The 17,423-nt window shown below is 40.3% G+C and overlaps 1 protein-coding gene across 4 annotated transcripts in view; it reads right to left on the bottom strand.

The window, feature by feature from the left end:
- The window catches only part of LOC137249661 (transcription factor grauzone-like), an 82,222-nt gene that overhangs the window by 64,454 nt on the left and 345 nt on the right, over positions 1-17,423 (bottom strand). For all 4 annotated transcript variants that reach the window (XM_067781365.1, XM_067781364.1, XM_067781362.1 and 1 more), the window contains exons 3-4: positions 17,038-17,386; positions 14,913-15,108 (exon numbers count right to left, since the gene is read on the bottom strand). In XM_067781365.1, the coding sequence (XP_067637466.1) occupies positions 14,913-15,108; positions 17,038-17,386 (545 nt within the window). The remainder of the gene's footprint in view (positions 1-14,912; positions 15,109-17,037; positions 17,387-17,423) is intronic.

Below are 17,423 nucleotides of genomic sequence, written 5' to 3'. Positions count from 1 at the left end.
TTTAGCAGTTCCCGAAATGGATCTATACAACGAGCTTTGGCAGTTGTCTAAATTTTTTCTTTCTTCTATTCTAATTTAAAATTTTTTTCAATTAAGAAAAAATTTATCATAACAATAATAATGATAAAAAATTATTGTTAGGCCTTGAGCTCGATTCGAACCCGCGATCTTAAATTCAGTAGGCCGATATAACAACAAAAATTGTTAATACATCCCAGAGCACGGGGAAAAAAGTGTCAATAAAATATGACACTATGGCAGCATTGCCATCAAGTAAGTCCAATTTTCACATCCATTCTGCAACAGATGTGGCAGTGTTGTGAATATCAATTGGCACGAACCAGAATAGAAGTAGGATTAATGAAGACAAACAAAAAACCATTGTTTACTATATAGTTTGGCAGCTTAGTTCGAGGTTATGTTGCGAATAGAGTGGAAGGCACTCGCAGGCCGTGAAAATAGGCACTCAAATGGAGTGGAATGAAGAACAGTAGGAAGACCAGAGTTGCATTGGATCAATCATTGTATCAATATTAAAGATAAATTTGAAAAAATAATTAAATACTTGAGTATAACCAAACATTTTCTTTCAATTACTGCAATTAAGGTGTCCTAGATGCTATATATTCCAAAATTATAACATTTTATGTCTGTTTCAAAATTTAACTTCAATTTCCCTAAGATTTCCGTAATATGGCCATTAGTGATGTTTGTGTGTGTGTGCAAATTTTGAGCGATCAGCTGTTAGTTGCGCTACTTGGTAAAGTTTACAATGCAAAAAACCGCTGTGATGGCTGAATGGTTACAGCAGCGGCGCCTAAACGTTGCCGATGAAGGAATTTAGCAGTTCCCGAAATGGATCTATACAACGAGCTTTGGCAGTTGTCTAAATTTTTTCTTTCTTCTATTCTAATTTAAAAATTTTTTCAATTAAGAAAAAATTTATCATAACAATAATAATGATAAAAAATTATTGTTAGGCCTTGAGCTCGATTCGAACCCGCGATCTTAAATTCAGTAGGCCGATATAACAACAAAAATTGTTAATACATCCCAGAGCACGGGGAAAAAAGTGTCAATAAAATATGACACTATGGCAGCATTGCCATCAAATAAGTCCAAATTTCACATCCATTCTGCAATAGATGTCGCAGTGTTGTGAATATCAATTGGCACGAACCAGAATAGAAGTAGGATTAATGAAGACAAACAAAAAACCGCTGTGATGGCTGAATGGTTACAGCAGCGGCGCCTAAACGTTGCCGATGAAGGAATTTAGCAGTTCCCTAAATGGATCTATACAACGAGCATTGGCAGTTGTCTAAATTTTTTCTTTCTTCTATTCTAATTTAAAAATTTTTTCAATTAAGAAAAAATTTATCATAACAATAATAATGATAAAAAATTATTGTTAGGCCTTGAGCTCGATTCGAACCCGCGATCTTAAATTCAGTAGGCCGATATAACAACAAAAATTGTTAATACATCCCAGAGCACGGGGAAAAAAGTGTCAATAAAATATGACACTATGGCAGCATTGCCATCAAATAAGTCCAATTTTCACATCCATTCTGCAACAGATGTCGCAGTGTTGTGAATATCAATTGGCACGAACCAGAATAGAAGTAGGATTAATGAAGACAAACAAAAAACCGCTGTGATGGCTGAATGGTTACAGCAGGGGCGCCTAAACGTTGCCGATGAAGGAATTTAGCAGTTCCCGAAATGGATCTATACAACGAGCTTTGGCAGTTGTCTAAATTTTTTCTTTCTTCTATTCTAATTTAAAAATTTTTTCAATTAAGAAAAAATTTATCATAACAATAATAATGATAAAAAATTATTGTTAGGCCTTGAGCTCGATTCGAACCCGCGATCTAAAATATTTTTCCGCCAACAAATTTGCAACTTAGAAAAACGGAACTAAGATCGAAATGCAGAATACACAAAATCGAACGATTCGAAGTTAGATCGAAAGAGATTGGAACACAGAATACCAAAATTGCCAAATCGAAAAAATGTCAATCCAAGTCGAAATGCAGAATAGGGCTGATTGACATACTGCCTTTTTTGGTTAGGACATTTAAGGTATTCGAAATATAATACAAATTTGGAATCTTGTTTTATCTTTTAATTTGATTTTTTAATGTTTGTATGAATTAAGCGGGGATTGCCCTAATTATTTTAAATGCATGTAAACCTTTATCATCTTTTTAATTTAATTTATTAAATAATTTGGGAAAAATTTACAAATTTAAACGTGACATCAGGAAGAAGCTTGTCCGTCCTCATGTCACGTTGTTTAAATTTTTAACAATTTTAGAGTACATTAGAGGTCAAATTCATTAATTTTAAAAAGAAATACCGTGACTTAAAGTTCGCTGACAAGGACGTATCTGGTCTCAAGTAAAGGCGTATCTCGGGAGGCCTATTAAAAAGGTTGTACCTGGGAAAATAAATTTTTTGGCAGAAGAGAGGTCACTTAATTTTATTCCTTTCACATTTCCAAACCGAATTAAAACGCTTAACTATACTAAAGAAGACTTGTGAATCTGCATTCTAGATCACTGGTGCACTCGAAAGGTTCGGAAAACTATTTGGCGTTCACATACATATCGTTTGAGGTCTGCGACAAAGATTCAGTAAAGGGCGAGCCACAAGGAAGTTTTTCATATAGATGCGTTTAACGCAATCTTCTGCATCACCACAATCACGCAAATAGTTATTTCGCGAAGCACATTTCCACTATACAAGGAAAATACTTGCTAACAAAATTTGTGTTGTGTTGTTGTTGTAACAGTGCTTCGCTCCATCCAATAGGCGCGACCAAGCACAGATTTTCATCAATATCCTCTAACAGGAGTCCAAGGAAACCCGCAGTTTCAACAGGAGTGGACCATAGTGAGGAAATGTTAGAGGCGTTGGTTCCACATTGCATGAAGAGATGGTTGGTGTCATGCGGGTACACTTTGCAACCAGGACATACATTATGTATATCGAGGTTGAATCTGGATAGCTAAGACTTGAACCTGTTATAGTAACCAGATCGAAGTTGACCTAGAGTGGCGCGTGTTTCGCTAGGGAGAGTGCGTTCCTCTTCTACGAGTTCTGGGTATTTTTTTTTTAAGAACTGGGTTCGCCGGGCAATGCCTGGCATAGAGGTCCGACACCTGTTGTTGTTGTAGCCTGTTTGTGGATATCACTGAGGATCTGTTTGTGTTTTGTTACTTCATATGGCTGTGTTCTTAGGTACCGTATTTCCTCATAGTGCTTTCGGAGATGACTTCTTAAGCGCCTGGGAGGTGTGGCCTCTCCAATCAGATGTCTGTTGGGATGCCCAGGTTTCTGGGTATTTAACAGAAACTATTAGTTCAGCATTTCATTTCTCTGCCTAATGGAGAGTACTCTCGCCTCATTGTGTAGGTGGTGTTCTGGGGACATAAGAAGACAGCCCGTAACGGTTCTGAGACCGGTTTTTTGGCAGGCCTGTACTTTTTCCCAGTGAGTAATCTTTAGGCTCGGCGACCATATCGGGGACGCGTAGCATGCAGTCGACCGGCCAATTGCTTTGTAAGTGGTAATGAGCGTTTCTTTGTCTTTACCCGAAGTGTTGCTGGCAAGAGATTTGAGGATTTTTTCACGAAATTTAGGTACAATTGCGGTTGCATGCTCGCCAAAATGTAAATCTTGATCGAACGTCACACCCAATATTTTTGCGTGTAAGACAGTCGCACGGTGCAGTATTTGATCAGTCTAGCTAGCACTTATTTCCAGAGATTGAAAATAATTGTTAATAAATATTATTTTTTTTTTTGTATTTCAATGAAAAAAACTATAAAATGTAAAACAAAAAACCCTAAATCAACAAAAAAAGGTGATTTATAAACTTTTTTTTGTCTTTCAACAACACAAAAATTTAATTTTTGAACATAATAAAGAGCTTATGAGTTAAGTTTTACAAGTAATAGTTTTTCAAGCGTTTCATCGCTTAAGTTGTACCTTCTTCCATTCAAAGTGAAATTCAAAGAAGAAAATGGTCTTTCTACTGATACTTGCGTATCAGGAACACCAAGAATGACTAAGGCTAATTCAAACAGATCACGAGATATAAAGCGAATATTTTGATAATAAGTAAAAATGTCTTCATATACCGCCAAGCGTGTATGAAGGCTTTCAAAATTGTCAATTTCAGCAAACACATTAGTAAGTCCGGAAACTTCATGATGAGGAACTACAGCTACTATATTTTGAGCCATCTCATCCAAAAAGGTACTGATTTTCGAGCTTTGGTGAGCGTTTATGAGCTCCTGGTCAACAGAGAGGCATATTTTACCAATTTTTTTTGCGCCCTGATGTATTACAATACCTATAAATTTGATCCAGCATAATATCATATTCCTCAAGAGTTTCCAGTACCGTCCTTTTTATTTTGTCCCAGTGTGTGGGTGTGGCAATGATCTCATTCCGAGAGTTTTTACAACTACTGCTAATTTTGAATTTTGAATTTTGAATTTCAATATACTGTAGGTTAATTCCTAATAATGAGCGGTCAAGCCGAGTAGCGGCATCAATTTTAATTAACACAAATTTTTTTCCAACCACATTTTTATTTCGTTTTTTATTTCTATAGCACGATTACTTATTAACTACATAACATAATGGGAGTTGATTATTTTCATATTAAGGGCTTTGAAGATGGGAACCACTATCTCCCTGAACCCTTCACTGTCCAATTGCGACAACGGCCGTCCATCTTTCATTACAATTTTTATGAACGAATTCTTAAAGGACTCTGGTTGTATAGAGTGTGAAATTTTAATTTTATTTTTTGGTGGTTCGCTATTTTCGAAATTAGTCCTCAAACCGTCTAGAAATCTTCCGTGCTTCGTTATTATGTGGCGTTTTAAATTTGTCCAATGTTCGCCCGCCAATTTACTTTGCACATTTTACATTGCGACTTTTTTCTTCCTCGATATATTGGAAAATGTCTCTAATGGCATTGTTTCCTCCAGCGGGTTAATGGGTTTATAATATACCCGCGGTAGGTATGCCTATCGTAAGAGGCGACTAAAATACCAAATTGATTCAAGAGATTGTGTAGCGCAACCCTATCTAGGGGGTTGCCAGCGCAATATATAGCTTCTCCAACCCAATTGTCAACCTCACCTATCCGTGGCGAATCCTGTTTCATTAACAGCCGAGGCTCTGGCGACCCCAATTTCCTCATGGAACTAGGGGTGGGGAGGGCGGTATGTCCTAGAAGTTTTAATGTGGTCATATAAATCGCTCCCGAGATGGTCGGCCTAGTACCTTAATGGTGCTTTGTTACCGTAACGTACCGGATCTATATTCGGCAAAGGACCATCAACATCGGTAACACTCCCCAAAGCCTTCGGCGAGTGTCTATCGTTAATACAACAACTACAATGGCATTGTTTGCTGCAACCCTATTCCTGCCCATAGTGTATTTGCACTATATGATATTTACCCAGCTTATATACGCTTCAAATGTTTTTCTCAGAAAAATTGTCTATAATATTATTTTCGTTTGAGTTGTTCAAGTTGTTCAAAACAATAATCAGAGAAATAACGAAAATTTCAAACTGTAAAGTTTTTTCTGAGAAAAAAATTTTTTTTTTGTCTTTGAATTAGTTTTCAACGAATATCTAAGTATTTGGCTTAACTTTCATATTATTTTAAAAACCTTTTAAATTGTTAATAGATATTTTCGATGTCTGGTTATTTCTGTTCACAAAGTGGTCGTCTCATTTTATTGTTATGAAAGGAAATATTTGACAATAAATTCACGGTGTTCCGCGCAGAATTACTATGGATCGGGCCCCCGGTTTCGTATGGACCCGGGGTCATTTTTTGGAACTACATGATATGTATGTCAATATGGGTATCAAACGAAAAGTATTTTACTCCGTATTTCTATCGAAATTTTTAAGAGAGGTTGCCACTTAGGGTTGCCACCTCACCTTTTTATACCTTTCATGAACATGAAATGGTATATTAACTTTGGTCCGATGTTTGTAACGTTGAGAAATATAGAAGATAGACTCACCATTAAGTATACCGAACTGATCAGGGCGACGAACTGAGTTGATATAGCCATGTCCGTCTGTCCGTCTGCCCGTCCGTCCGTCTATCCGTCTGTCTGTTTGAACGCAAACTAGTCCCTCAAATTTTTAGATATGTCAGTGAAATTTGGCACAAGGATATATTTGTATTATATTAGACATTTGTCGGATCCGGTAGGATCGGACCACTATAACATATATCTCCCATACAACCGATCGTTCAGATAAGACGACTTTGGTCATTCCTGCCGCAATTTAGAAAGTATAAACGTGAAACTCGGTGATATATATTCTAATATATCACAGAAGATATCCTGCAAAAATCATTTCGATCGGAGCTATATATAATATATATCCCATACAACCGATCGTTCAGATAAGGGGGTTTTTGCCATTTTTTATTTTATATTTATCTTAAAAATCGTTTAGGTATGTACATCTATATATTTCTTATCTTATACATCCGATTATTTGGAGATTACGAACGGGATAAGATTAATGTTCAGCCCCATTCATGAAAGGCGGCCACCGTGGTGTGATGGTAGCGTGCTCCGCCTACCACACCGTATGCCCTGGATTCAACCCCGGACAAAGCAACATCAAAATTTTAGAAATAAGGTTTTTCAATTAGAAGAAAATTTTTCTAAGCGGGGTCGCCCCTCGGAATTGTTTGGCAAGCGCTCCGGGTGTCTTGAAAAGCTCTCAGTGAAAACTCATGTGCCTTGCATGAAAGGTATGAGGTCTTCGGCACAGCCGAACACAGTGCCGTCCTTACTTGTTTTTATTTCTTTTTATATCCACTAGCATCTCGGAAACGGCTTAACCGATTTGAACAAATTTAGTACATCAATATAGTATTACATTTTAAGACTTTTCACTTTGGTGTTGCCACTAAGGATGTTTTCACAAGGTTGCCACCTTTTTCCAATAAGGGTATCAGTATCTTACAAAATTGATCAGCACTTAAAAAATCGCGGGTATGCGCAGCCGTTTTTTTAAACGGTTTTATTTAGCTTGACTTGGCAGGCTGGCACAAATTTTGTAATTGAAATTTAAGTAACTTCCCGATAAGCTACAAGCTTGAAACTTGGAATATAGTTCAGAACACGATGACAATGCAATAATAAGAAAAAAACTCCGATAGGTGGCGAATGGATCGAAATCTTTCAAAAAATCGTATTTGTGGTCCTATTTGGCTCATATTTGGAACACATAATACATACAAGAATAGAAAGAGACCTATGAAAAAAAGTCGTCGCTAGGTGGCGTAAGGATTGAGATATTCAAAAAAATCGTATTTGTGGTCTGATTTGGCATACAGTCCGGTAGAAGTGACATTAAAATATTTTGGAGTTCGAGGAGGGACAAGCATACGTGGCGCAGAGTCGAGTAAAGTCTTTGGAGGAATTATGTATTGAGGACTTAGATTGTAACAAATTGTGAGGCAAGAGTCCGTGTAATAATGAGTCACTAAATGAACTAAATAGAATGAGAAATAATAGGCAATTATAAAGAATAAAAACTTGAAAAAAAAAATTAAAAAAAATTCTAAGTTAAACGGTTTTATTGAAAACAATACTTACATGAAGTAATAATAATACTAAAAGGGTACTAGTCACCGCAATCCTCATCAATCTAGGGCGTTGATCAGACAATTAAATAATAAATGGGCGCGTGAAATTTCTAAAAATGTGAGGCGTAGCATAACCTGATTAAGGTTCAGTTGGTCTTACTTATGACTATCAATAGAAATTTGACGCGTCCAATGCTCTTATTTAATTGTCGAATCAACGCCCTAGATTGACGAGGAGTGCGATGACTAGGCCCTAGGACCTACCTAATTATTTTCTAGCTTTTAGTATTATTATTACTTCATGTAAGTGTTGTTTACAATAAAACCGTTTAACTTAAAAAAAATTTTTAAATTATTTTATTGTTATTAAACTTTGAAACAAACACAAGCTTATGTATTGCCAAAAAATTACTGACATATGCCATGAAGAAAATATATATCTTTTTGTTTGCAAGGTTATTAAAAAATGTAATATTGAAAAGTAGTAGTATTACAAGTAGAATAACTCAGTTAACACATGCGATTTAAAAAATCTAACATATGAATTAAAGACACATTTATCCTAAAAGAAAATGTAACTATATTTGATTAAGGCTAAACAAGTGAAGAAGTATTTAGGTCAGAAGGGTATATTGTTTTTTAATCCAAAAATACATTGAACTACACATAATTATACTCAGAGTGCTTTGCACACATAGTATATTGACTGTAATTGGGTAACGGTTGGTTGTACAGGTATAAAGGAATCGAGATAGATATAGACTTCCATATATCAAAATCATCAGTATCGAAAAAAAATTTGATTGTGCCATGTCCGTCCGTCCGTCCGTCCGTTAACACGATAACTTCAGTAAATATTGAGACATCTTCTCCAAATTTGGTACTCGAGCTTATCTGGACCCAGAATAGATTGGTATTGAAAATGAGCGAAACCGGATGATAACTGCGCCCACTTTTTATATATATAACATTTTGGAAAACGCAAAAACCTGATTATTTAGTAATAATACACCTAGAATATTGATAACGTCAATTTTGCAAATATTATTAATCATAAATCAAAAATCGTTAAACCTATCGTAACAAAATTCGGCAGAGAGGTTGCCTTTACCATAAGGAATGCTTTGAAGAAAAATTAACGAAATCGGTTAAGGACCACGCCCACTTTTATATAAAAGATTTTTAAAAGGGTCGTGGGCGCATAAAATAAGCTATATCTTTGCAAAAAAGAGCTTTATAACAATGGTATTTCATTTCCCAATTGGATTTATAACAATAAATAGAAAAAAATTTAAATTACAAAAAAATGCGCGTGGCACCGCCCCTTTTTATGACTAAGCAATTTTCTATGTTTCGGGAGCCATAACTCGAAGAAAAATTAACGGATCGTAATAAAATTTGGTACACAAATTTTCCCTTTAGCAGAAAATATTTCTAGTAAAAATGGACAGGATCGGTTAAAGACCACGACAACTTAGATATAAAACAAGTTTAAAAGGTTCGCAGACTAGAGTAATAAGCTATAACTTAGCAAAAAATAGGTTTGAATCAATGATATTTTACTTATCAAGTTTTATTGTAAGAGGAAATGGGTAGACATTTTTTTAAACGTGCGGTGCCACGTGTTATGTAGAAAAGTAATTTATCTGAAATGAAATGTACAATGAAGCTCACGCTGAGCATATAATGTTCGGTTACACCCGAACTTCGACACCTTTACTTGTTTTTAACCAACTTTAAATTTGCGCGGTTAGCTCCGTTGACGTTGCAGATAGCTTTTGGGGTATGTATACTATTCAGATCGGGGAACTAGCTGTTTATTTTATTAGAAAGCTCATCGATGTGAGGCGAAGGTAGCTTCGATAAGTAGAAGTTAAATATAACCGGGGATAGGACACCGCCCTGTGGTTTAATTTTCTGGGTTTAAATGTTATGTTCCTGAATTGCACCGATGATTGCCGGCCAGACAGATAATTTGCGGTCCATCTTCGCAGACTTGGAGGAAGAGAGGACCCTTCCAAGTATTGCAGTAACGTTCCGCGATTGACTGTATCAAAAGTTTTTGATAAGTCTAGCGCAACGAGTACTGTTCTATGGTGGGGGTTTTGATAAAATCCGCAATTTATCTGCGGGTTAATGACGTTTAGTGTGGTGGTGGCGCTATGTAGTTTTCGAAAGCCATGCCAAGTTTTTGAGCATCGGCATGGCTGTGCCGTCTGCTATGCCTACTGCTTTAGATTTTGTAGCATGAATGATGGCATCCTCAACCTCTTTGGCGGTGATGGTAATTAGGGAAACGCGGGCGCGTCTGCTGGCTCGACGTCTGGCTTTGTCAACTGCGAAATACCTTTATCGCCGAAGGCGATGGATATTTTGTCATTAAGCTTAGTCGGGTTCGATAGGGACTTTACGGTGGCCCATAGCTTACCCACACCGGCAGAGAGGTTACAATTATTTAAGTGCTCCTCCCATTTCACTCGCTTGTAAGGTCACGTTCGCTCGCTAGAGTTTCGGCCTCCGCTGGAAAATGTTGCCGGATTTCCGGGATTCTTCCGGCGGGAATGAAGCGAGACGACGCGGATTCGATAACCCTGCCCCCCTTGACGGGCATCAGTCGGAATATGGAGGACAACAAAGCTATTGTCTGTATAAGTTTTGTAATCTTCCCACTTTCCTTTTTTGAAATTGACGATAGTGCGTTTTTCAATGGGGATGAAATCAGCACATCACTCGAGGGACAGGAATGTGGGTAGGCGTTTGGATGCCAATGTTACCATCGGCTGCCAGTTGACGCAGTGAAGAAGTCCTGCGCTCATGATGGAGATATCCTGCAAACTGTGACGTCTTCTTACCATATGTGTGGGGGCGTCCCGTTTAATGTGCAGGAAGTCGTCTATTTGGTCCGCCAACATCTCGCCTCTGCTGTCGGCCTCTATATCAGAATGCCACAGATCATAGTAGGCATTGAAATGGCCTAGGATAATGCGATTTTTGCCAGTGAGTAGTGCGGCAACAGGTGACAGGAGAGATGTTGACAAGCCTGGGAAACCAGCTAACATAGGAGTAATATCGCCCGATATCTCTCCTATCGTCAGGGGCCAAGACGCTTGAAGCTATTTTTTTCCCCTACTTCAAAGCAAATTTGCAGCTAGCCTCTCATCAGCACGGCTTCAGAAAACTCCATAGCACCACCACCGCGCTAAATGCCATCAGCACCCAGATAAATTGCGGTTTAAATCGAAACCCCCACCATAAAACAGTACTCGTTGCGCTAGACCTATCAAAAGCTTTTGATACGGTCAACCATGACACGTTACTGCAAGACCTGGAAGGGTCTACCCTTCCCTCATGTCTTAAAAGGTGGACCGCAAATTATCTGGGTGGTCGACAGGCATCGGTGCAATTTAGAAATGAAACATCAAAACCAAGAAGAATTAAACAAGGGGTGCCACAGGGTGGTGTCCTATCCCCACTTTTGTTTAATTTATATTTAATTTCTACATATCTAAGCTACCTTCGCCACCAGAAGGAGTCACTATCGTTTCCTACGCCGATGACTGCACAATAATGGCCACAGGCACAGGCCCACAGATCGATGAGCTTTGCAACAGAATAAACGGCTACCTCCCTGATCTCTCCAGTTTTTTCGCCTCGCGAAACCTGACATTATCACCGACTAAATCCTCCGCGACCTTATTTACAACATGGACGTCGCAAATGTCGACCGTTTTGAACATCCACGTCGATGGCACTACGCTACCGACTGTCCTACACCCCAAAATCGTGGGTGTGACGTTTGATCAGTATCTACATTTTGGTGAGCATGCAGCCGTAATTGTACCGAAAATCCAGAGCCGTAATAAAATCTTCAAATCCCTTGCTGGCCATACTTGGGGAAAAGACAAAGAAACGCTCATTACCACATACAAAGCAATTGGGCAGCCGATTGCATGCTACGCGTCCCCTATATGGTCGCCAAGCCTAAAAATTATCCACTGGAAGAAGCTACAGGCCTACCAAAATACTGCTCTCAGAACCGCTACGGGCTGTCTTCTTATGTATCCAGAACACAATCTACATAATGAGGTGAGAATACTCCCCATCAGGGAGAGAAATGAGATGCTAACCAAACAGTTCCTGTTGAATACCCAGAAACCTGGGCATCCCAACAGACATCTGATAGATGAGCCAACACCGCCTGGGGACTTAAGGAGTCATCTCCGAAAGCATTTTGAGGAAATACGACATCTGAGAACTCAGCAAAAAAACACAAGCAGGTCCTTGGTGAACTCCACAAACAGGCGTCAGGCCTTTATGCCAGGAATTGCCCGGTGAATCCAGTACTCAAAGAACAATACCCAAAACTTGCGGAAGAGGAACGCATACTCCCCAGGGAAACGCGAGTCACCCTGGCCCAACTTCGTTCTTGATGCTGTAACAGGTTAAATTCTTACTTGTCCAGAATCAACCCCGATATACAAAATGTATGCCCCGCTTGCAATGTGTCCCCACATGACACCAACCATCTCTTTAATTGTAATGTGGAAGCAACGCCTCTAACACCCCTTTCATTATGGTCCACCCCTGTTGAAACAGCAAGTTTCCTTGGACTCGCGTTAGAGGATATTGATGACAATTTGTGATCGGTCGCAACTATTAGGTGGGGCGAAGCACTGCTACAACAACAACAAAAACAACAACAGAGATGTTGACGATTTCTAAGTTTACATCGCCTGACGGGACAAATATGCCTTGACGTTTCACAACACTGTCCCTGCCGCCGATGTCGGGGTCGAATAGATTATATTGCACTGAGTGGTGGGTGATAAGGGCGAGTCCGCCCCCATTTCCACTCTCGCGATATTTTCTGTGGACGTTAGACCCCGAGCAGCTCTGCAAAGCCATCGCTGAATCCAGAACATCTTTGAAAGTGGCCCCGTCCAAGGCAAGAGACTGAGAGTCTGTTTCCCTGACCTACTCGCGTGCTAGTGCCGGAAAGAGGGGGAGAAGTTATGGGAACGAGCGACCGTATGAGCTGGTGGCACTGAGGCGCAGACTACGGGACGCCCTTAGGCGTGAACAGCAAGGTGCCACAAAAGATTTGTAAAAGTTACGGGGACGACGGGTTTTGGGGGGTTGGGGGGTTACACTGAAATGACAGTCCTTGGTCGGGAAAAATCCCGAGTCGCTCCGGTACATAGAACCGACTGCCTTGGGAAGCGGGTCTAGCCCTGAACATCCCGCACGGTGTAACGATCCCACGCGACACACGGGTAAGAATGTGACCGTCCTAAAAACCATTTCTCTGGACCGGGATCAGGTAATGGCCCCGGATTGGGTTCGATATCTTTCTGGAGTAGGATAATATGGCGCAGTCCCGCTGCAAGGATCTGCTCGGAGGATGATAATTTGTAGGAGGAACGCAACAAATTAAATGGGGTTACACTGAAATTACAGCTCTTGGCCGGGAAAAGTCCCGAGACGCTCCGGCGGTATCTATCTCCCCAGTCTTTCTGGCTTCTTCACTTCGCGCAACCTGGCATTATCACCGACCAAATCCACGGCCACTCTGTTTACGACGTGGAAGGAACAGATGGCGCACATATTGGACTTCACGTCGATGATGCTACGCTAACGACTGTCAGTCACCGCCAGATCTTAGGAGTAACGTTCGATAATACTCTCACCTTCAAGGCGCATTCTACCAAAGTTGTATCTAAAGTACAAAGCCATAACGAAATCCTAATGTCGATTTGCGGCAGCACTTGGGGGAAAAGATAAAGAAAGTAACTGACCAGTCGCTCATGTGCTAGGCGTCACCAGTATAGTCCCCTGGTCTTAAAACCCGATACTGAAAAAGCCGCAGGCCTGTCAAAATGCTGCCATCAGAACTGACACGTGACGTCTCTTTTTGACCCCAAGCATGTTAACAGTGAGGGCAAAGAGCTCAACATTAAATACTGGACAGTTTTTGCCTAATTGTCACAAACCTGGACACCTTGGAAAACAACTTATTGATCTAGCCCCGCTTCCAAGAGGATTAAGGGGACATTTTCATAAACATAGTGATGAGTTCCTGCCAAAACAGCCGTTTGATCCAGACAAGCGTAAGGAAGCCTTGATAAAATTCACAAAGAATAGGTAAACGCCTTTGCCATGGCCCAACATCCTTCTGGATACTGTAACAGGTCGAACTCTTACGTAAAAATGTCCTGCATGCGATGTGTCCCCACATGACACCAACCATCTGTTCAATTGTAATGTAGAGCCTACGCCTCTAAAACCAACATCTCTATGGTCCACCCCTATTGAAACAGCTAGTTTCCTTGGACTTCGTGAGAGGTAGGTAGGTTGAACTGGCCGGTCCATGAGGACCTCACATAGACTGATTGAGTCCGTAGTGTTACCAGAAGTTTGTTTTAACGACCAAACTGAAAAACCCTATCAAAAACCAGGACCTATGTTATAAAATAACTCCGTCCTCTCGGCAAATACTAGAAGCTTCCTAGGACTTAAGCCACTTGCTGCTTCTAGATCTGACAGCTGTATCACTCCTAATAGCTGGAGTCTTAGCCTGGCAAGTGCAGGGCACGAGCACAGAACGTGCTCGATCGTTTCCTCCTCCAACCCGCACTTCCTACACCTGCTATCACTGACCAAGCCTAATTTAAAGGCATGTGACGCCAGAAGGCAGTGTCCAGCCAGAATACCCGTCATGAGTCTACAGTCCTCTCTTTTTAATGATAGAAGCAACTGTGTTAGTCTAAGGTTGTAAGACCTACACAAAATCTTCGACACTTTACAGCCCCGCGCTTGAACCCACGCCTTTTCTGCTTGGTCGATCATGTGCACCTCTCGCCTTCGCTTAATCTCGCCCAATCTAATTGGGACGTCTACGGAGCAAGCTTCAAGGGATGCGCCCTTTTTAGCTAATTCGTCCGCTTTTTCATTCCCATCTATTCCCATATGCCCTGGGACCCAATATAGATGTATGCTTCTCCCTGTCCCGATTCTCTCCAGAGACTGCTTACACTCTAACACGCATTTAGATGCTGTGCTATGCGAGATTATTGCCTTAATTGCTGCTTGACTGTCAATATAAAAGTTAACACGGTTGCAGCTTAAGCTATTCTCTCGTGAGAGGACTTTGATAATAATTTGTGAGTGGTCCCACCCATTGACACAACCGGTAACGCTGGTTTTAATAAGTCTTGAGCTAATACAACTGAGTATAAATAAATGGCGAAAATACGTACTTGAATGTTTCGGAATGCTTGGATGAGTGCTTATCTTCCTCATTTTTATTGTGGTGTTTCCTTGGACGGCCTCTTTTCGTTGTTTTGTTTTCGGCATAGGTTTCGTTGGTGACTTTTTGTGTTAATTGTTTGGTTTGATGATTCTGTTCAACAGCATTTGTTCCCTTTTGTGTTTCAGACTCTTTCGAGGTTATGTCTATAAAAATGTTGAGAAGGTTCATGACACACAGGATTATTATGCTAATTTTATATACTTCAAACATATCTAAAAGAGTATATACTACATGCGGAGCAATTTTTTCATCTAATGTAGCTAGTAATTGGGTCTGTGGGTATTTTGGGTACCTATCTCCGTGACAAAAGTCCTATTTTCTTCAAGTTCTCCAAGTCGTCGGGATATGGGGCATCATCCCGCAACATATTTCGAATTCTTTGTATTTTGCTAGCGGAGTAAACACCCAGATACCGCTTGACGTTTCAAAAGCCTTTGAAACGGTCAACCATTATTCAATTTTAACGAATAGAGAAAGTGGAGTTTTGTGAAGTTTAAAGAGCTCGTCTACAAGTTCTCATTTGAACAATGTCGACCAAACTATTGTTACACGCCACAGGAGAAAATTGCAGGTTGGCCGTTATATTGCACTCAGAACGTTCACGGAATGTTATTAACGATAGACACTCCCCGAAAGTTTTGGGGAGTGTTATCGATGTTGTTAATCCTTTGCCGGATTTGTACGTTCAGGTTACAATGCACCACTAAGGTACTAGCTCAACCATCTCGGGAAGGATTAATATGACCACATTAAACCCGCCTTCCGAGGCAGCCGGTTCTATGCATCGGAGCGACTCGGGATTTTTCCCGATCAAGGGCTGTCATTTCAGCGTAACCCACTGCTACAACAACACATTAAACCTTTTAGACTGCCCCCTATTCCATGAGAAACTTGTGGTCGCCACAGCCTTGCTTGCTTAATATCTGTATGATACATTCATATTTGTATTCCCCTTCGCGTAGGTGAGGTTGACAATTGGGCTATAAAGCAATGTATTGTGCTTATCAACCCATTGAATCGACTGCTAATACGAGTCCAAAAATATGCGGAGAGGTGTCGAACGACGGCCTAGATCTCTGCAACAATAATTTAAAGGCGGAAAAGAAGCTTTGTAAGGAGATATTTGAAGTTTAAAGTTGCTTTCGGTTCCTGTAATTATGTTATACACAGGGAAAAATTGTGTACCAAGAGATTTTGGAGCGATTCCATTTTGATCTGGCAATACGCTTCCCAAGGCAGCCGATTCTATGTACCGTAGCGACTCGGGATTCTTCCCAGTTCTGTCATTTCAATGTAACCCCATTTAATTTGATGCGTCCCTTCCTCAAGTTATCATCCTCCCAAAGGTCCCTTGCAGCGGAACTGCGCCATATTCTCTTTCTCCAGGAAGGTAACGAGCCCAATCCGGGGCCAGTACCTGATCCCGGTCCAGCGAAACGGGTTTGCTGCGTGTGCCGGAAAAGAATCTTTTTAGGAAGGCCACACTCTTGCCAGTGTGTCACGTGTAAGGGATGGTTACATCGCACGGGATGTTCTGGGTTACACACCAAACCCCTTGTCCCCGTAACAAATCTTTTGTGGCACTTCGCTGTTCACGCCCAGGGACATCCCGCAGTTTGTCAACGTTTTCTCCGTTGCACTTCAGAATACTGCAGTTAAACTCTACCGTGTTAACAAGGAAGATCACGGAGATAGTCCATTTCATGATCAACCCCGACATACATAATGTTCGTCCTGGTTGTAATGTTTCCGCACACGAAATCAAACATCTAAAACACCACACTCTGGTCCACCCTTGTTAAAACTGCAAGTTTGCTTGAACTCACTTTGGGGGTTATTGATGACAATTTGTGATCGGTTGCGACTATTAGAAGGGGCATAGCACTGCTACAACAACTTCAACAAGGCTGGTATATAATGCAGAAAGGAGTTCTGCGCAAAAATACTAAAAATCCCACCCCATGTTTCGGAGAGGTCCGGTAATTTATGGGTTTTTCGGGAACCTCTTTCGATAGACGCGAAACTGTTGTAGGTTATTACCATCAAATGTTATGTCGTTTCATCTGACATACCAATTTCCTCAAATAAGTATTCCGTTATCAATGAATCTTGATCGGTTATTGAGTCATCTACTTCGCGAGCAATTAAATGAGTCTCAGAGGCGACCGTATCTTCTTCGACGTAACAATCAAGCTCAGCCGCTGAACACAATTCAATAACTACATTTTCTAAATTTAAATCTGGTTCTTCAGCCACTATTATGTCTTCGGTCACAACATCCTCTTTATTTTCCATATATTCCAACTGGCTATTTAGGGTCCTCTGCTTGTCCTCTATACTCAACCAAAACTTGTGGAACACACTGAGGTAGCCCCAACATTTCAAGCATATTACATTAGATATCTCATCGTCGAAACATATCTGCCAAGAATTTTTTTAAATTTCTAAGGAGTTTGGC

This window comes from Eurosta solidaginis, chromosome 4, assembly GCF_040869045.1.
Source record: "Eurosta solidaginis isolate ZX-2024a chromosome 4, ASM4086904v1, whole genome shotgun sequence".
Taxonomy (NCBI): Eukaryota; Metazoa; Arthropoda; class Insecta; order Diptera; family Tephritidae; genus Eurosta; species Eurosta solidaginis.
Note: the sequence above shows the minus strand (reverse complement) of the source record. Positions and strands in the feature narration are given on the sequence as shown.